This window comes from Euleptes europaea, chromosome 2, assembly GCF_029931775.1.
Source record: "Euleptes europaea isolate rEulEur1 chromosome 2, rEulEur1.hap1, whole genome shotgun sequence".
NCBI lineage: Eukaryota > Metazoa > Chordata > Lepidosauria > Squamata > Sphaerodactylidae > Euleptes > Euleptes europaea.
This window is the reverse complement of record NC_079313.1, coordinates 78,570,417-78,591,364: the sequence shown is the minus strand read 5'-3', so window position 1 is coordinate 78,591,364 and position 20,948 is coordinate 78,570,417. Positions and strand designations below refer to the sequence as shown.

Below are 20,948 nucleotides of genomic sequence, written 5' to 3'. Positions count from 1 at the left end.
CAGCAGCAGCTTCCAACAAGACTAAGGTTAGGCGCTTTGACAAAACAAGCGATCACCTTGCCCAGCAGCTGTCACTATTTGTCTCCTCCGTAGACTTTGTCTGATTTGGCCTGCCTAACACCTTTTCTCTCACAGAAGATTCTGTTTTGTACTGTGTTATAAAATCACTATTAGAAACAAATCCATTGCCACAGTACACAAAATGCTATCTTAAACAGAAAATATGTAATCATATGGTTTAAGTGGCAGGTGGTGGAAGCTGTGGAACGTAGGCTGAAGCATCCTGTTCCATCCCACAGAAGATTCAAACCATCTCATGCCTCAAAACTTTTGCTCCAAAACTACAGGGAAAACATGCTCCGGAGCCAGCTTTTCCAGTGTTACAGGATGTTTGCAAGAGCCTGGAAATATAATGAAATCAAAGAAATCTCACACAGCTGATGTAGCACAACCTGCCTCATGAATCAGGTATTTAATTAACCCACACGTTTCTTTTCTCTCTGTAAACAAGGCATTTTTTGAACAAGTCTTTGGAGAAGTCAAAACCCAGATTTATGACTTGTGATTCGTGGTTAGAATGTCTAACCAGTTGGGCACATGGAAGAAAACTTTCCTACAGCAGTGAACCCAGTTTACTATACCGCTACCCAAGTGAAGGTGTGCACACTTTTGCCTAGGAGCTTTGTTATTCAGTAGTATTAACCTGGTATCAAGTTGTGTTTGTGCTGTCATGTCACAGCAGAAAATCTGTAAGGTTTTCAAGGCAATAGATGTTCAGAGGTGGCTTGCCATTGCCTGCCTTCGCATCATAATCCTGGTAGTCCTTGGAGGCCACCCATCCAAATTCTAACTTGGGCCAATCCTGATTAGCTTCTGAGTTCTGAGGAGATCAGGCTAGCCTGGGGCAACCCAGGTATCAAGTTAGGAGTTACCTAAAAGCAAAATAATGCCTGCACTAGATTGAGTCATATCTCAATCTTCCAGTATAAATGCAATTATTTCTCTGTCAATGTGTAGAGAACCTTGTTCCCGTGCTACAGCAGGAAAGTGATTAAAAGTAATCCTTGCTGGCAGCAGACACAAGTGCACTGGTATACACTGTGTGTGTAACCAAGCATGCCACATTTGTCCTTTTGCCTCTTTGCTCAACCCTCTTCTCCACCACCACCACCTCCAGGGGCCCAAGTGTATCTAGCTGCCTCAACTTCATTCCAACTAAGGACTGAGAACCCCTTGCAAACCTGCCAAAAGTATGGGGAAGCAGAAGATGGACTCTCTCATTCCTCACGCTAGCCAAGAAAGCCACAATAGAAAAGGCTGTTTCTCTGCCACGATTAATTGGGCAGACGAAGCTAATCATTGCCCGTTACTCTCGCAGAATCGCCAGAGTTCCAGCCACAGCTCACAAAACCTATACTATTTGGGACAGTAGTTTTGGCTCTGCTGGTAGCTCCACATCGAGTCTGCACATGCCCAGCCCTTATGTGTGCCTGTGGGAGGGATGGAGACAGACCTGCTTGCCGGGCTTGGGACTTGCCAGAGCTTAGTCATCCCTTGTTAATTTAAGAGGAAGCCTCGATGTTTTGTAAGGAGTGAAACTACCAGTAGATCCAGTGGAGGAGCTTGGCTGAGCCACAAAGGGATGGGCCACGCCTGGCCTTGGCAGAAGAGGTTGTTGGGGAACCTGTACTCTAGGTACCCCCTCTAACAATAGAAACAACAGAACCCAGAAGTCTTGGTTCACATTCTTTTGTGGCTGAAAATGCAAACCTAATTCCCAAGTTATTATCTGCATGTAAACAGGGAGGGCAAGGGGAAAACAGCACACCATTTGTGAAACTGTTTTAACCTTGAAACCTGGGACTGTTTGCGGGTTCTTTTTGAGCAGAAATGCAGGTTATGGATGAAATACACCCAACTGAAGCCAGCACTACTTCTACATTTTTCTTTATATCCACTTAAGACTGGAAATTAAAATCAGCTAGCCCAGGGTAGCCTGATCTCATCAGATCTCGGAAGCTAAGCAAAGTCAGCCCTGGCTTGTACTTGGATGAGAGACCACCAAGACGTCCAGGGTCGCTACACTGAAGCAGGCAGCGGCAAACCATCTTTGAATGTCTCTTGCCTTTTAAACCCTATGGGGTTGCCATAAGTTGGCCTCAACTTGACGGCACTTCCCACCACCACCAGACAGCTACTGAGTAGGATAAACCAAGCCTCCCTCCAGCCCATCCTGATTTGCAGAGCCTGTCCCTCTTCAGGGAGGAAAGTTGGAAACAAACTTTATTTCATTTATTTGCTTTAAATTGGATCAACAACATCTCAGAGGTATGCATATAGAGAACTAACATTTCGCATGGGAGATATCTGAGGGGCCCAAGCGAAGAAATGTTAATTAACAATATATACAAGACGGTGCAGTGCACATACCGAAGCTGAGGTCATTCACTAACAGACCCAAGCTGCAAAAGAGAATTTTAAAAACATTTACAGAATTTTTAAAAGAATTACAACTTGCTTTGCATAAGCTACATATTGAGAGAGTCCTTTTCTCTTCAGAAAGAAAGTTTCAAGTATAGCAGAAATGGACAAAATGCCCTTTATAAAAATAACTCAAAGGCTGCCTAGAAAAAAATTTGCAGCTGCAGCAGTACCTGGCTTAGTGATCATCTTTGGAGGAGACCCTACAATCACAGAAAGACTCACAAATTGAGACTCACAAATTACTCCACATAACTCATTGCCACAGGAGACTGAAATGGATGCCTAGCTCCCACCCACACCTCATTCGATTTGTCAGGTCCTACCATACAGCTTTAATCAAGGAAACTGATCATCTATACTTTTCATCAGATTAAAAATTGCAGTCCATCAGCCAAGTTACTAATTGTGGAAAAGACTTTATCTGGAGACTTCTGGAGCATGAAAGTGTAACACCAACTGACTGCAAGAACAGAACAGGCACATCTCTCTCTCTCTCTCTAAATAAAACATCACCACTTAGATTCCTGAACCTGGGAGGGTCCTAGAGATTCCCTGCACCTCAGATTCGATAAGATGACTCTTTCCCCAAAACAAAGACTTTTTTTAATTACATGCATATTAAATAGCACCTTGAGGTATTGCAATTAAGCAAACGCAGTCAACTGATCAAAAAATAAAACAGTCAATCAGCTATAGCTGCCATCCTTGACACACTTATTTGGGAGTAGGTCCCTCTGAGTTCAGTGCCAGTGGCTTCCTTAACCACACATAGGATTACACTGCACAAGAATTCCAGTTGACTGGCACCCCAGCAACTGGTTTCCATTTTACTTTCATAAGGCTCTTTGGCACAGCTTTTGCTGCAAACCTGATAGCACAGAAGTCTTGCTAATTTACAGAATTAATCACAAGGCACTAAGGAATTTGTTAGTCCTGGTTTGGCAGCATCCCTGAGTAGGAAGGGGGGGAAGCACAGAGACTCCTAGGCACACTTACTTTAGATTAAACCCCATTAAACTCAAGTGAGTCTTGTGCCTGAGTAAATATGCTTTGGACTGAACTGTAGGATATTGGTCACCAGATCTGACTTCTACATCCCACCAACAGAACTTGGTCCTTGTGTGTTTGGTTATACAGCCTCTCTCACAAATAATGCATCTTGTGGTATTATTCCAAATTCAACCTTCAAGTCGTCAGCAATTATTTTGGCAAATGGGAACCGAGTACTAGCAAACAACGAATAGTTCCATAAAACACATATCAAATGTCATGTCATAATTAAAAGGTTAAGTCACCTCAAATATTTGTCTTTGAATCTCCATCCCCACAGTATGTTAAAGGGTATGCAGAAGCCAGTGTTTAAATGCACATAATTCACTTCAGGTCCAACACGTCACTGAACCTTTTTTTGTGTTGGGCCCTTGGTCATGGAAGGCCCAAAGCAGCCATTCTCAGAGGGGTAGCGGTGTTAAGTCTTGCTGCAGCCAAAAAGAGTGTTGCAGCCAAAAAAAAAAGTGTTGCAGCACCATAAAGACAAACCAGTATACTGGGGCACGGGCCTCTGCAGGAAGCCTTCTTTGTCTGTGGTATATTTCCATCAGATTTCATTAGTCCTCACCCTATCAAGGATATCTAATTTAAAGGTAGTTAAAGTCAGAGCCTTTGTACATTACAAGAGAAGATCACCACAGAGTAAAAATACAAAAGTTAAAATCTTACAAACAGCTCAAGACAGTCAAAATCATGTACACACAATGGCTGCACGCAGACCAAAGACTTGGAAGGGAGCAGCAGGGACATACTACCAACCACCATACTGCCCACACACCAAGTCTTCAGGGCCGTTTTCCGTATACCCTTGGGCCATGCTACAGCCAGATCTGTGTAACTATTCACTCTTAAATATGTAAACTTTCCCATATTGCTATGGAAGAGCTATGTGGGCTTCTTCTTTAAATATGGGCTTCTTTTTTAAATGCTTCACTAATATATACAAAAATCAGCTACTCCAATAAGAAAATAATCCATGCCTTCATAAATAGAGTTCTCAGTCTCTTTGCATTCCCCCCCACCCCTCTCTTCTCCAACTCTCGCACATCCCCTCCCCCGTGACTCTGGAAACGAGCCAAGCTTCACATATGCCTCTTCATGTGCAGAGCCAGATGATCTGATCGGGAGAAGGCACGCTCACAGAGATGGCACTGGAAAGGCCGGTGGCCGGTATGTTTCCGGTAATGGCGTGTTAGTTCATCAGATCTTGCAAATTTCCAGCCACAGCCTTCCCAGTTACAGTGATAAGGCTTCTCACCTGGGAAAGAAAAGTGAAATTTTAGCCTGACAAAAAGCATTGCAAATTCGCTCTCGGAGCCCAAGCCCACTAGAGACTACTCACTTTTAAAAAATGCACTCTCCCTGTCACCCTTCCCTTGATGAGATCCGCCCTCACCTATTTCCCTGCACTGAAATGACTCCATGTAATAGCTTTACAACCAAATTTAACATTACCAGATCCGGTCTTTTGAGAAAACATTCAACTCGTGCAATAAAAGCAATAACCAGCTGCGTACTCTCAGCTGGCACGTTCCCCTACCCCTTGTCTACCAACAAGCCACGCATATCAGTGCAGCTGCTGTCTCCTAGCTGCATGCGTAAAGTGCCCTGAAGACGCAGCCAACTTATGGCGACCCCAACAAGAGGTTTTCAAGGCAAATGATTAAGCCGAGGTGGTTTGCCACTGCCTTCCTCTACAAAGTCTTCCTTGGTGGTCTCCCATCCAAGCAGCTTCCCTCTTTGCCAGAGATTTTTAAGGCAGAGCCTGAGGAGGGTGGGGTTTGGGGAGGGGAGGGACTTCGATGCCACAGAGTCCAATGAACTGATCTCTATCGGCTGGAGATCAGTTGCAATGGCAGGAGAGCTCCACCTAGTACCTGGAGGTTGGCGACCCTAGGCTATACTGTATCAGCTGGCCACGTCTAATAACTCCAAGGCCACTAATATCAACCAGACAGCAAATGTACAGATGGTACAATTCTTATTGGCAGCAACTACTCCGCCATGTACACGTCTGGCGCCGTGGGGAGTGCGCCCTTTCTCCATTTGGGACACGCCTGAAAACCTCTCTGCGTTTCTTGTGGCTTATTCTTGCAGGCTCCGGCAGGGAGAGGGGCCCCCCTCCCTACGTTGCCTCATTGACCCACTGCTAGGGTTGCCAACCAGAGATCATTCACAGTGGGTAGCCGTGTTAGTCTGTTTGCAGTAGTCAAAAAGGGCCAGAGTCCAGGAGCACCTTCAAGACTCACAAAAATATTTTCTGGTAGGGTAGGAGCTTTCATGAGCCACAGCTTCTGAGAAAATATTTTTGTGAGTCTTTCAGGTGCTCCTGGACTCTGGCCCTTTTTGACAACCAGAGATCAGTTCCCCTGGAGCAAACGGCCGCTTTGGCCATTGGGCTTTATGGCATCGAAGCCCCTCCCCTCCCCAACCCCGCCCTCCTCAGGCTCCGCCCCCCCAACCTCCCGCCGGTTATGAAGGGAGACCTGGCCCCCCGCCCCGCCCCGCCCGCCCGCCCCTCTCACCGGTGTGCGTCCGCATGTGGGCCTTGAGGTGGGAGCTTTTGGTGTAGGTCTTGCCGCAGCCCGGGTACTCGCAGTTGTGGGTGGCGGTGCGCTTGCGAGCCCAGGAGCGCCGGCCCCGCTTGGCCTTGCCACTGCCGCCGCCGCCCTCGGGGCCCCCCCCGGGGGGGTAGTAATCCAAGACGGGCGAGTTGGGCGGCGTGACCAGCAGGCCGTGCAGGCCCTGGTGGGGGGGGCCGCCCAGGGGCTCCCGGAAGACGCTGAAGTGTCCATGGAACTGGGGCTGCAGCTGCCCGCCGCCGAAGTGGGGCGGGAAGGGGTGGGGCGGGCGCGCGAAGGCCGGCGGGGGGCCCCCCAGGTGCGCGTGCAGGACGTCGGCCAGCGGCTCGGCGGGGAAGGCGGCCAGGGGCCCGTGGGCCAGCTGCTGGGGCTGCTGCTGGGGGTGGGGGTGGAGCTGGCCCAGGGGCGGCTTGTGGTCCAGGGGGGCGGGCCCCAGGCAGTCGCGGGGCCCGCGCAGCATGCAGGCGTGGCCGTCCACGGGCTCCTGCTTGACGCGCAGGTGCTCGAGGGGCAGGGCCCGAGAGTGGTGGGCCAAGGCCGGGGCGCGCAGCTCGGTGTACTCGCGCGGCTGGAGGTCGCAGGGCCGCGACGACGACGACGACGCCTGCTGCTGCTGCTGCTGCAGGTCCGGCGTGAAGAGCTCGGCCATGTAGCTGTGGCCGGGGCTGGGCGCGTAGGGCGCCGCGAACTTGCCGGCGGGCGGGTAGCTGGAGCCGTCGCTGTCGTAGGTGGTGCCGCAGCTCTCGGGCGTCTCGGGCAGGGGGTAGTTGGGGTGGGGGGCCGCGCCGCCGCCGCCGCCGCCGGGCGGGCCCCCGTTGCTGGGGGTGGTGGTGTGGGCCAAGATGAAGTCCAAGTCCACGAAGTGGCCCAGCTCCTCGGCTTCCCTCTTGATGGCCTCCAAGTGAGGCGCCGTCAGCCTCTGCCGGGAGGAGGAGGAGGAGAAGAAGAAGAGCGGGGTCAGGGCGCGGGGCGGGCGGAGGCGGCGCGCTCCGCGGGGGGAGCCCGAGCCCCACGCGGCTCCCGGCCCCCCCGGACCTGAAAAACGGGTTCCGCGCGCCTCTCGACGGGCAGGGCGCGCCCGGCGTTCAGCTCCGCTCCCGCTTGGCTCGGCTGCCCCGAGCCCCCTCTCGAGTTCAGGGCCCCCAACGTCGGCCTTAAGGGGGCCGGGAAGGAATCCGCTGGGGTCCCTGCCCCGCTCCCCCGAAATCAGGCCTGCCCCACCGGAATTTCGCAACTTTGGGGAGCAGGCAGCCACTCCAGCCCTTATGCTACAAAACCAACCAACTCCAAATAAGCAGCATAAGCCCAAAAGGTGCGACGTATGTCTCTATCACAAATATACACCACATACTATGGAACTTTTCAATATTTCTGTAGTTGTGTGTGTTAAGTGCCGTCAAGTCGCTTCCGACTCGTGGCGACCCTATGAATGAAAGTCCTCCAAAATGTCCTATCTTTGACAGCCTTGTTCAGATTTTCAAATTGAAGGCCGTGGCTTCCTTTATTGAGTCCATCCATCTCTTGTTGGGTCTTCCTCTTTTCCTGCTGTAGTATGTGATGTATATTTGTGTATGGCTCTGTCTGTGGATATGTGTTATTGACCATACACTTTGTGGTTGTGATACTTTTTGATATATACATACATTGCACCTTTTGGGCTTCTGCTGTTTATTTGTAAGGAACGGAAGCCCCGCAGCCCCTCGCACCACGCTGCGACTCCTGAATGGGCAGACTCCCAGACCGCATCCCAAACGCCGGGCCGGCCAGCTAAACACCCCAGGCGCCGACTTCCCTGTTCCCTAGATGCTGAGAGGGGATCCCTTCCAAGCCGCCTAGAGGATCCCCCCACCCCACCCCCGGGGCCAAGACACGATTCACGCTCCACGTGAAGAAAACGTCGGGGGGCGAATTGCGCGCAGCGGCTGAGGCCAACGCCTCTACAGGGAAGAGCAGTTTGGGGGGGAGGGGGGAAAGAAGGGCCAAGTACACTAACCCCTCGCTGGCTGTTGTGCTGCTCCGGATCGGGACCGCCCCAGCACTCTGCAGGCCCCGTCCGCCCCGCTTCCAGATACACCGTCGGACCACCATCCCCCCCACTCAAAATTGCCACCTCCCCCAGCGGGTCTGCTTTAAAAACGTGGAACCTGCTGGCCGGAATTCCTTACACCATTTATGCAACGTGCTGTTCAGATCTGAGGCTTAGGGTCCGACTGCAAAACTGAAGAAGAACTCCAGCAAACCTTTGTGCCCAAGCACTGCCACATCAAAAACGGCTCGACTAGCTAAACGCCACCACATTCCCTCTAGTTGCATACCTTGGATCAAACCGTCAGGTGGAAACCCTAGGCACACTTTACTTGGGAACAAGTCACTGAAATCAGTAGGACGTTTTTTGGAGTAAGCATAGATAGGATTGGGCCGAGTTATTTATGCTGTACCTGTATTCTAGGTATCCTTCAGTGTTTACAGCAGGGTTTTAATCTCAGGACAACTCTATGATATGAATGCCAGGGACGTTCTCCTTCGCAATTGCAACCGGGACTTTTAAAAAATCCACGGAATTGTACTCCGAATAAACTTTAGAACTGTAAATGAATTACTGGCCTATCTGGGACTTTTACATTGTATGAGGCCAGGAACAGACCCCAGCTCAGGCAAACTAGTTCTTAGACGGAGTTCTTTCAAAGAGGCGCAGCCCTTTCAAGGCAAGACCATCGTAAGCCACAGTGATGCCCCGTCGGAGTGGGGAAAACCCAGGTTGACGGTCACTGTGCTATGAAACCTCTCGGTCTAACTACCTCCTAGGGTTGTTGTAATTCTGGGGGGGGGGGCACACGCTTATCACCCTGAGCTCCTCGGGAGCAAGGTGGAACCCAGGCAGCCAGATGTTACCCCAGCTGTTCTGAAGCCCGAAGCTGATGTTAATGCGCAAAAAAGCCGCCCACCCCTACGACTCGAAGGGCCCCTCGTCAAGCTCCCCGCTCCGGCACGGCGCGCCGGCGGACAAGCGAAAGCCGAGTCGCGATCCTCCGGAGCGGCCGGGCAGGGCGGCGTCTCACCTGGACCATCTCGGGCGGCCTCTCACCCACCGGCACTAAGCCGGCAAAGGTGGCGATGGACGGCAAGACGGCGTCCTCCACGGCCGCGCTCATCTCGCACGCTGGCCCGGCCGAGAAAGAGCTCGGCACCTGCCCCAAGTCCGGCGACTCCCCTCCAGGCAGCGAGCGAGCGAGCGCCCGACTCCTTCCCCAAGCAGGAAAAAGTTTCCTCCCGTCCAACGAGCAAATCAGCTGAGCAGGAGCTTTCGAAACTGTTAAGAGCCGTCGTGTGCGCCAATTGGCTGAGGGAAACTGTATATATTCATGAGCCTCATCTTCTGATTTGGCTACAAAAGGGACGGCCACGCCCGCCCCCCCCCCCACCACCACAATCCCTTCGCCAGGCAAGTGGAACGGAAGGAAACTTGGGTTAATGGATCGGCAGCCTATTCGTGCAATGTACAAATAGCAAAGGGGCATCCCTTTCCTTCCCGATCGTTGTCGTCCTGATAGCACGCCTAGGTTACCGCAGACCAACCTGGTCAAAATCCTCAGTAGCGCTTCCCTATGGCTACTTCACAGCGAGTGATTTCAGGATTACAACCCCCTCCTGAGAGTCAGGGCTTTTAGTCAGCGACAGGATACAGCCCCTGGGGGAAGCTGCAGCTCTGTCCTCGGGTCCAGTCCTCAGTCTGGCTGAGTTTAGCGCAGCCAATGTGCCCAGGACTCCAACCTTAGACCCTGAAAGACTTAGGGGGTTTTGCCCAGTCAACGTTGGTTGCAAGACCCATTCTCAAAGGAGATGAACAATGGTTATTGCTCCCCATTACCTCATGAAGCAGAAAGGAGAGAAGGCTGCCGGTGGGTTCCTTGGGTAGATGTTCCATATATCTAAAACATTCAGGGGGGACCACTGTCTGCGGCTGCTGTGGGACCCATGTTGTTTTAGTTGTGGTGGACACAGGGCAGGAAATGGGAAAGGCAGATGAAACTAAGTATTTTGAAGTGGACATATGATTGCCTATACCTCAACTTTCCCCAGAATCCTTTACTCATTCTTGAAAGCCTCCAAAGAAAGAAGTCTCTCACCCTCCCTGTATTCTGTTCAGAAACGCAGGGATGGTTGCTTCAGTGTGGCTGGTCCTTGTTGTCAGCAATCTGTCCAGGCAAACTGCATCTCCATGGCTTATGAGCTTAACACAGTGATTTGTTCCTCTGTTTTTCCTGTGGAAGAAGATAGATATTATGTTACATGATTACAGATCTTATACTGTGGGTTTCATGTGCATTGCCACACAAATACCGTGTCAAGATAATAATTTACGACTGAAGAAGAAATCAGGTCTGAGCCACCTCAGTTGCCACCTCCCCCAACCAAAGAGAGCAGGAAAGTGGGTCCCTAGCTGTGAGTTGCATATGTGCAAATTGGTCAAATTACCCACAAATACAACTCTCTAAGTTCACTATAAGTAGACGCACAGTGGGCTGCTACCTTAATAGGGCAACATTCTCCTTTTGACATATTAATCACCATTTATTTGTAAATTCACATTTTTAAAATATAGGGAAAGTGGATTTCCCCCAGTCATTCAAAGCACTCGATGGAATTTGAGCTGTTTCACTATTATCTGTGTCATCCTAATCAGGTCTACTCAGAATCCAACTCAAGTCTGCTAAGTGGGGATTACTCCCAGGAAAGTGTTCTTATGATTGCATTGTAAGTATGAAACCAGAGTTGAAGGTGCTGTAATTCATCAGGAGTAAAAAGGGCATGTTCTTGTGTGAGGGTATTAACAAAGTTCTGGACTTTGAGGACTGTGGGCGTTTTCTAGACAACCAGGAGCCACTAAATCAGCACTTTTATACTGCTATAACTGATATTGCATCCCTAGCAGGAGGTATACCATGAAAAGAGTAAAATAATAGACTTACAATGTAGATGGGAGCCAATGGAGCTGCTCCAGATTGAATATCCTATAGATAGTACCTCTGGTCATCTCTTCCCTTGAAAACCCTGGGATCGCCATAGGTCAGTTATGACCTACCAGCAGTTTTGACCACCAAGATATCATTGCAGATGCTAATTTGTAATAGCCTCACAAGAAGGGGGCTCTACAGCTTCCTTCAACAGTACGTTCCGTTGCTGCTTTTATAGTTAGGAAGTTCTTTCTAACGTTGAGCCTCTTTTTTTGTCACTGTTATATCTGGATGTTGATTTGATCTTGATTCTTTAATTTCAATTTACTGTGTTTTAAAAAATAAAGCTACTTCTCTTTCATAGAAAACCTCTGTTATGTTATCCTCAGTAGGTAAAATATATCCCTTTTCCTTCTAAGATATGTGTAAATATTTGAAAACCCTGATGTTATTTTTCTGAGCTGGGATGATGCCCATTTCTTTAGCCTTTCCAGACCAGATTTTCCTTCTTGATTCTTTATCATCTGTGTAGCTGTCTGTGAAGTATTTCCTACTGTTCAGCAATACTGTTCAGCACTTTCTGGGACCTAAAAATAAAGCACCCTATCAGTGCAATACTGTGGAGAGTTATTCCAGTCTAAGTCCGCTGAAATAAGTGGTCTTATAATAAAGTAACACTACATAGGATTGCACTGCAAGTCTGGAAAGCTCTTGCTGACACAGTAGAAATGGACACTTGCCTTAATTGTCACAGAACCACATTGCTGGCTTATGTTCACATCCACTGTAATGTCTAATCTTTTTCTGCAGTATTATAACCCATCCATTTACTCCCATGTATGTTGCAAGACAATTCCTTAGTGGTTATTCCTTAGTCCTGAAGCTTCAGCCTATTCTGATTATCATTTTTCCCTTGCTTTATTCCCCCAATTTTTGGTGCATTCTGAATATTTAACTTGAGGGGAAATATGAGGTTTCCATTTCTCTCATTCATTTGGGATGGAACAAGTGGTTTTGTGCCATGCAGGCTGGGTTAGGGTCCTCAGGGCAAGGTAAACACCACCAGTTGGACTGTAATGCCAGACAGAATGCAAATGTATGGCTGCCATGAGAATGAATATGCTTGAGGCGTGCCAGGATAAAAGGGCAAGAAAAGTGGTGTGGCCAGCAGCAGAGCAATTGATGTACTCTTCTGGGTCCTTTGAAGCCCGAACCTCTGGCTGTCTCAGACAGGGAAAAGTGATGGTAGGGAGCAGATGTAAATAAATGTTCTCCTGAAGCTTCAGAGGAGAGACCTCTGTAGCCTTCTCAACTGCAAAAAGAGAGTGTTTCAGATGCCTGATGCACCCCCATTTTTTAAATGTTCAACCAACTACTTACTCTTCCTGTCCTACCCCTTTGCTAAAGTAGCAGGTTTAGTAGATAAGGGAATACAGTCCTAACCCCACTGTTACATGAAAGCTGGTCTCAAAAACCTATCAGTTCTTTTCTGCAGCTTGTTCAGAATGGCCCTTGCATCCTCACCCACATCAAGATGCTCACACTCTATGAGATTTGGAGACAGCCATGTGCATTTGGGCTCAGTTTTACATAATTAAAACAAGTTTGTTAGAGCCCACATGCTGCTTCTCCCCCAACCCTCCAAAGGTTTTAAATATCCAAAGCCCCTTTTGAGTCTCCATGCATACAGCAAGAAGAAAGCTGGATTATCTGGTCACATGAATGCTCATATCTATGTACAGATGGATCCCCCATGGATGTATGTGCCTTCTGTTTTCAGTCAGGACATTGTCACATATTGCATATTTTGACAATCAGATGTACTCATCCAATTCTTGAATCTACATGTCCATAAGGGCATAAGAACAGCCCTACTAGATCAGACCAATGGTCCATCCAATCCAGCATCCCGTTTCACACAGTGGCCAAACAATTGCCCTGGAGGGCTAACAAACAGGGCATAGAGGTCAAAGCCTTCCTCTGATGTACAAGGGGCATCATGCTGTCTTGATTCCTTGCTCAATCTCAACTGATGAGGGAAACTGAGAACAGCAGTGTGCAATCTGCACAGATGGCTACTGACTTTCAATAAAGGGATGACAAGGGAAAACAACCTGTTGGCCCCAGGTACCCCCTCTGTTTGTGTCAGACAGGGAGTAGAGATAGCTGGTCACTCTGAACCTGAATACATTTTTAAGTCTCATTGATTCAGTAGAATTGACTTCCAAGTCATTGCAGGTACGGGATTCTTCGCTGTTCCTTCTCTCATTATATTAACAGGATTTCTTTTTGGAGTAAAATGAGTTTAGGAATGTAGATTGTGTATGCTTAAGGAATGCACTAAAATGCCAAACAGCATTTAAATAAATAAAAAGGAACCCTTTGAGTGCATTCCTGAGATAGGGGGTCACATGAACACATGAAGCTGCCCTATGCTGAACCAGACCCTTGGTCCATCAAAGTCAGCACTGTCCGCCCAGACCGGCAGCAGCTCTCCAGGGTCCCAGGCAGGGCCCCCCCATCACCCACTTGCCTGTTCCCCCCAACTGAAAATGCTGAGGACCGAACCCGGGACCCTCTGCATGCCAAGCAGATGCTCCACCACTGAGTCACCACCCGTCACCCCAAAACCATTTCAAACGCATAGGTAGATTCTACCTTCAATAAACATGAAGCAGCCTTATACCAAACCAGACCCTCGGTCCATCAAAGTCAGCACCATCTTCCCAGACCGGCAGCGGTCGAATCACCTTAGAAGGTGACATGATCCCTACATCGGCATCCATGCCTCTTGCGCCATGTAAACTGGCACAGACGCCGGCATTGTGCCACTTGCACCAGCCCCCCTAGTCAGCCGTGGTGGCACGGCCCTCGGATGCCGGCTTGGACTCCCGCTGGTGCAAGTGCTCGTGCCGGCATCCTGGGAGGCGTTCCTGGGGCATTCTGGGGGACAGGGCTGCCGGTAGGCAGACTCCGAATCCCTTTCATCCCAGGCATGCCCCCATTTGTAACAGCAGTGCTGCGCCAGTTTCTGTTGGTGCAGCATCGCTGTTCTCTATGGGGCTTCCCCCCCTTTTTAGATTTTTTTTGGGGAAATGCCCTCCCCCCCCCCTTTGTAGTGGCCAGGAAACCTCTGTGGAGGTGTGGTGGTGGTGCTGTGACCACTCCATCCACCAGCCGCTGCAGGTTTCAGGAGTGGACTGTTTGTCTGTAGACATATTTGCAATTGCATAAGAAATGCTTCAAACATTCTAAGTGTAAGAGCAGCGTGCGTGTTGTACACTTGACCTGATCTTAGAGTTCTATGCCTATTAACAACGGTAGTACATGGCAGTTTTCTTCCAAGGCCAATTTTCTTTTTCAGCTAATGAGAATGGCTACTTGTGATGTTTGCTGTGTATTCCAAGCAAGGATGTTTTCATCGCTTGTGGGGGGGGGGTCTCAGCTGTATCCTCTATGACAGGGGTGGGGAACGTCACGCCCGGGGGCCGTTTAAGGCCCGTGAAATTATTTGGTCTGGCCCTTCGTGGGTCCTGGCAGATCTCTAGCTCAGAAGGATCTAAGACTGGTGATCCGCCCCCTCCCGTGGACAGGAATAGCCTATTCAAGGCAGATGTGAGTTTGTTTTGCCGAGAAAAGGAACCTTCTTTCCCCCTTGCAGAAGAGTCATCAGCTATGGAGCTGCTAGGACCGCCCAAGAAACTGTGTTAACCCTTTGTGTTAACCCTTTGCCCACACGGGAGGGGGTGTCATCTGGGGCAGCTGCCTGCTTGGGGCTTGGTCGACTAATTTTTAAGTTGATAATTTTGTATGGCCCGCGAATGATGTTATAAATATCCAAATGGCCCTTGGCGGAAAAAAGGTTCCCCACCCCTGCTCTATGAGGTATAAATTACTGTATGGGTTGCAGAAGAGAGATAATTGTCTTCTGGGTCTCTCTTTTTGAATGATAGAGGGAAATTTGCACAGGTACAAAGTATGCTGCAAAATGAGTAATTCACCTCAGAATAGGAGAACCCTCTGCATTCCTTTCCTACATACAGAAAGTACTTCCCAAATTCTGAAGAAGTGAGCTGTGACTCACAAAAGCTCATACCCTGCCAGAAATTTTGTTAGTTTTTAAGGTTCTACTGGACTCTTGCTCTTTTCTACTTCTCAAATACAGCTTGGCTTACATACCAGGCAGAGCCCTGATGACAGGTGGGATACACAGTGCTGATCTACTTCTGTTCGTCCACCGTGGGACATATTAGTTGTGTGAAACTTGAATTTTTCAGGGTTTGGCACAAAACAAAGGCTTTTTCTCCAATATGCTTCACTATCAAGATGCAGGACAGCTGGAAAAAAGATATGCTGTTGGAAAGATTTTTTGACAAGATCCTAAAAAGGGCTACTGAGAGATGTTTGCAGTCTCTAGGAGAACCACTATGCCTTTGAGGAAAAGACAGCATTTGCAACCTTCATTGTGACTTGGCCTCTAGCCAGTCAGTACCAGGAAGGCTCCATAGCTGTTGAGTTTGTCCAGGAGAGATAGGCTTTATCTCCCCAAGCCTCTTGCTCATAAGAGGCTTTCCATAGCCAGTTACCTTTCTAAGAACTTTACTACTCCAGAAGCACAGAAGACCATTACAAAAAATGTCAAGGTGAAGAGCAGCAACCGTCACAGCAAAGGCACACTGGGTTCCTTTGAGCGTGAATCAAAAGCTACTCTTCCAGTTACTCTCCTCACCAGACCTTAATTATCAGGGTGGAGCAGCACAATAAATTGTTGCTGTAATCCAGAAGAGTAGCAGCTATGCAAATCTCTCCCTTCTCCCAAGAGCCCTGGCGCTCTGTTCCCTAAGCACATGCTGGTCTCTGCTAGGAAGTTTTCCCTACGCTGTCTGTGTTGCTCATCTCTCTTTCAGGATCAGAATTATTCCTTGGCATAACTCCAGATGCTCAGTGGGTGCAAGGCCGGCAAAGCCTAAGCTAATTCTCAACATTATCATCAAGTTTTCTTGCATAAGATGCAAGCATATTTCTGTCCCGGTATTCAAGGATGAATATGCAGAAAGTTGGGGCTGCCACTCAGTGTCTTTTCCGGTAAGCAGAAATGCAGTCCTGGACAACTCCTTTATTTGAATGGCCCAGGGATCAGTCAGAACATCTGGGCGAGCAGATGTTTGGATAAATGAGAATGCTGTGTATGGGTACCCTGACATAAAGTTTCATGGGGAAAAGTGAATTTGGATAGCCAAGAGACTGACAATCAGGTTTAGAAAATGGGAACTTTCAAAAACAGATGTGGTAAAAACTTGAGGTGGCAATCCTAATTGTACATTCTTGGAAATAAGTTCCAGTGAAATCAAATCGATATTGCCAAAGATGTATCGTTAGGGACTGGACTTTGGTATGTGAGCTCTCCGGTTTAATTCTTGCCTCCACCATGAACTCATTTGATGGTTTTAGGGGCAATCAGCTATCTCTTAGCTTCAGCCCTTCTTGTCCATCTGCTGTATGGAGATAGTACTGCCAACTCACATTATGGAGTGGTTTTGTAAGGTTTACTAAAGTTATTTCTTTGAAACTCTTTGAATACACTAGCATGGTATAGTGGTTAAGACTAGAGGGGTGGACTCTAATCTGGAGAACCGGGTTTGACTCCCCACTCCTTCACATGAAGCCTACTGGGTGACCTTGGGCCAGCCACAGTTCTCTTAGAACTCTCTCATCCCCATCTTCCTCACAAGGTACCTATTCTGTGTGGGGGTGGGGGGTGGGGAGGGAAGATTATTGTAAGCCGCTTCGAGACTCCTTACGGTAGAGAAGAGCGGGGTATGAACAACTCTTCTACTACTACTTAAAGTGCTATATAACTGCTAAGTATGGTTATAGAGTGTCCCTTGCATAGGTGGGTCTATCTTAGAGGGTATATAGCAGGACATAATATACACTTATGTGTAAACTGTCACCTGTAGCTATAGCACATACACTTATTTCGCTTCAATTATACATGGAGCTGTGCACATGAAATGCAGACATCATACTAGGTGATCCACACAGATGTTCCTGCAGTGAAGTCACATATGCAGTAACCCATATGGAGCCCTCACTTTTGATATTATTTGCCAAAAATAATGTTGGATTTGCAATTACTCTATTGAAGGGATACATGAGAAAAAAATGTGTTTGGATCCACCATCTATGTGGGTTTTTCAGAAAAGAGCTGGCCTCTAGACATCTAGTGGCATGCTCATAGTTCTCTCCTGACAAATTCACATGGATGGTCAGTTTCAAATGGCAAACATTCCAGGGGGATAATTCCAAAGACATATCCATAGAGGCTACCATTACATGGGAACTGATCCTGACTTTGGTCTTCTTACCGTTCTAAGGCAATGAGTTCCCAGGGTTAAACAGGATTAGAACATTCGCACCAGTCTTCATGAAAATTATGATCAAGTCCCTACTTTATGTACAGTTTAGGCGCTACAAAAGAGAGCCATTGCATATAAATCACAAAATTAAGAATAAAGTGCATTCTGCAACTCAATAGTTTAGAGTTTGTAAACCTTGGTGCAAGAGCTTAATGGGAAGTACAACCCATAGACACACACAATTTTGGGTTCATATGTCTCTTGCATATTTAAAGAAGTCTCCTATTTTGGAATAGCCTAGGTCTGTGGAAAGTGATATAGAATCTTTATATTTCAAAACTAGTTTTACAGAAAAAATCTGAGTTTACATATCCTGGCTAGGAATCTTTTCATACACTAGAAGGAGCTCATAACCATTATCCCCCTTGGAAATTAATTACAGGGAATGGTAGTTTTGGCAGTTGAAAAGAGGTTCAGAATTGCACATGGTCAACCTTCTTTCGGGTTTCTCCAAAGGAAGTGTTTGCCCAACTGCTGTTTTTAATTTATTTGGCCTCCATTTTTTAATCCACTCCCCTAATCTTTGGTAGGGATGGCTATCTATGCACACTGGTGATCCATACCCTTCCAAAACATCTCTCATCATCCAAACAGGAGGCAGATGTTCATTTATAATTTTAGCTTTCTAAAGAGCTAAGCCCTGACCTGGATAGCCCAGGCAAGCCTGAACTCATCAGATCTCAAAAACTAAGCATGGTTGGCCCTGGCTGGTACTTGGATGGGAGACCACCACAGAAGTCCAGGGTTGCTACGCAGAGGCAGGCAATGGCAAACCACCTCTGAATGTCTCTTGCCTTGAAAATGCTATGGGGTTGCTGTAAGTCAGTTGTCAGTTGTGACTTTACAGCAAAAAAGTGGGGGAAGCTAATAGCAAGTTTGTTTTCGGCCCAGCAGCATGGACTGAACCTTCTGCTTGAAAGCATGCCAGGACTTTATATGAACATTATCCAGGCTTTGAGTCAGAGCAGCCAAAGGGTAGCCAAAGGAAGACATCCTGAAAGTTGGCCACCATGATGAAAGCACATATTCATGGCATAAATTGATATTTGTAAATACTATCATCCAATATATTACAAGACTTGTGCAGAGGTTGCACTAATCAGTTCCCAAGTATAGACAATGCACAGCATAAGTCCTCAGCCAATTCAACAGGTACAACTGGAGACTGAGTTCTACAACCAGTCCTCTCAGAGGGCTGAGAACAACTGAAAATGAAATGAACTAGAAATTCAATCTGGAGTGACCACAGATTAATGGCAGTTCCCCTTATCATCATTTGGCAGCTTTTCCCCCTGCAGATGGAAAGAAAACAATGTTATCAGGAATAACGTCTGTCTTTCTAGAGTTGTGGCAAAAGCAGTTGGGGAACTCCAGATATTGCTATGATAGGGTTGCCAAACTCCAGGTGGTGGCTGGAGATCTCCTGGGATCACAACTGTTCTCCAGGCAATAGTGATCAGTTCAGCTGAAGAAAATGGCCACTTTGGAAGGTAGACTCCATGGCATTATACCCCATGGCATTATACCCTCCCTTCCCCAAACCCTACCCTCCTCAGACTCCACCCCCAAAATCTCCAGGTATTTCCCAACCCGTAGCTGACAACCCTATGTTACAATCAGGACCAGACAGCGGTCTGAGTCCAACTCCACCCTTCCATTAGACCTGAATTCTAATTAATAAGCTCAGGCATTGCAGATGGCACCCTTTCCCCAAGTATATTGTATGCAGACACATGGAGGGCAGCCACAGTTGGAATCCTGAAGATATTTGTTATTCCTTTCCTATCATACTGGCACCCCACTTTGGAAACTTTAGGCTTTTGAGATTATTTCCAGGAGAACTGGAGGGGCAAAGAGTCCCTTCTGTTTCAGGCCACATATGGTTTATTTCCAAATGTAAGCTTTAGGATCTACCTTTAGTCACAATACTTTACAATAAGCCTACCAGCTAGGGTTGCCAGCCTCCAGGTACTAGGTGGAGATCTCCTGCTATTACAACTGATCTCCAGCCGATAGCGATCAGTTCATCTGGAGAAAATGGCTGCTTTGGCAATTGGACTCTATGGCATTGAAGTCCCTCCCCTCCCCAAATCCCGCCCTTCTCAGGCTCCACACCAAAAATCTCCAGGTATTTCCCAACCTGGAGCTGGCAATCCTACTATCAGCAATGCAAATCTTGTAGAAAACAGCTGGAAGTTGTAAAATGACAAATTAGGCTTTTGTTCTAGAGAACTAACCATGTCATTGTATTCAATAGTAATTCTGATAGCATTTACTTGCACTGATTAGCTTTTCACAATCTTTGAGAAACTTTCCACAGTCTTTGAAAAAGCTTTTCACAGTCTTTGAGAAACTCAGGAGCCATGCTATGGGGAAAAACTAATAAATTTCCCTTTGTCCTCAGTTCAAAGGTTTGCAGTCCATCCCTAGTCATGTTCATGCAAATGTGTTCTTAAATTTAAAGTTACTGCATTTGGTGCAATCCAGGATAATTTAAAAACGAATAGGAGTTTTCCTAATTACTTCATTTTATCCCTTGACTTCAATAGGACTTGTGTGGCTATTAGACTTCCATTAAAGGGATTTGTATATGGCGCCACTCATAATAGAGATGAAATTAAATGAAACCAACCTTGTAATCCAGAGAATTTGCTTCTATCAATTTATATTCCAATGGCACAAGAACAGTGAGCAAACAAGGCCCAGTCTTTGCAATTGTAGGCAATGGGGAGAAAAGCCTGATATTTTGCTCAGTTTTGCCTCACTAATAGGGTTGCCAGTCTCCAGGTACTAGGTGGAGATCTCCTGCTATTACAACTGATCTCCAGCCGATAGAGATCAGTTCACGTGGAGAAAATGGCCGTTTTGGCAATTGGGCTCTATGGCATTGAAGTCCCTCCCCTGCCCAAACCCCGCCCTCCTCAGGCTCTGCCCCAAAAACCGTTGGTGGCTAAGAGGGACCTGGCAACCCTACCCACTAGCGAATTAGAATCCACTCTGTGCTTTCAGCTTAGGACTGGTTACACCAGTGTTTTGTAAAAGCAACTATTTCAAAAAGCTAATTTCCGTATCCCATATTCTGGAGACACTGTGCCACCTTTCTCTTTCCTTCGGTTTGCCTTCATAAAACTGAAATGAACCTGACGCACAGTTAATAATCACTGTTTGCCCTGCTGTAGAGAGTTGTACCTTCTACACCTGTTACTAACATGAATCTCCCTTGAAAGCTTTAATAATCATAGAATGCAAAATATCAATTAAGTATTTCCATGCTAGCAAATGCATCATCACCTGTCATTAGGAAGAAGATTTATAGGTATAGTTATTTTCCAGGACATAAAAGAGAAACAGACTAAAAAGGTTAGAAGGGCAGGGATACTTCTTGTGTCTGTGTACAAGCATGTGTGTGAGAGAGAGCATGTTCGGTTGCAGTTCAGTGTAACTTGACCTTCTGGCGT

General features: G+C 47.5%; 1 protein-coding gene across 1 annotated transcript; it reads right to left on the bottom strand.

Moving 5' to 3' along the window:
- Positions 1-4,591: 4,591 nt before the first annotated feature.
- On the bottom strand, positions 4,592-9,268 carry KLF18 (KLF transcription factor 18). Its single transcript, XM_056845260.1, has 3 exons — positions 9,176-9,268; positions 6,060-7,035; positions 4,592-4,792 (listed from the first exon to the last, which is right to left on the bottom strand). The coding sequence occupies exons 1-3, from the start codon at positions 9,266-9,268 to the stop codon at positions 4,617-4,619; spliced, it is 1,245 nt and encodes a 414-aa protein (XP_056701238.1). The 3' UTR covers positions 4,592-4,616.
- Between the last annotated feature and the right edge of the window lie 11,680 nt (positions 9,269-20,948).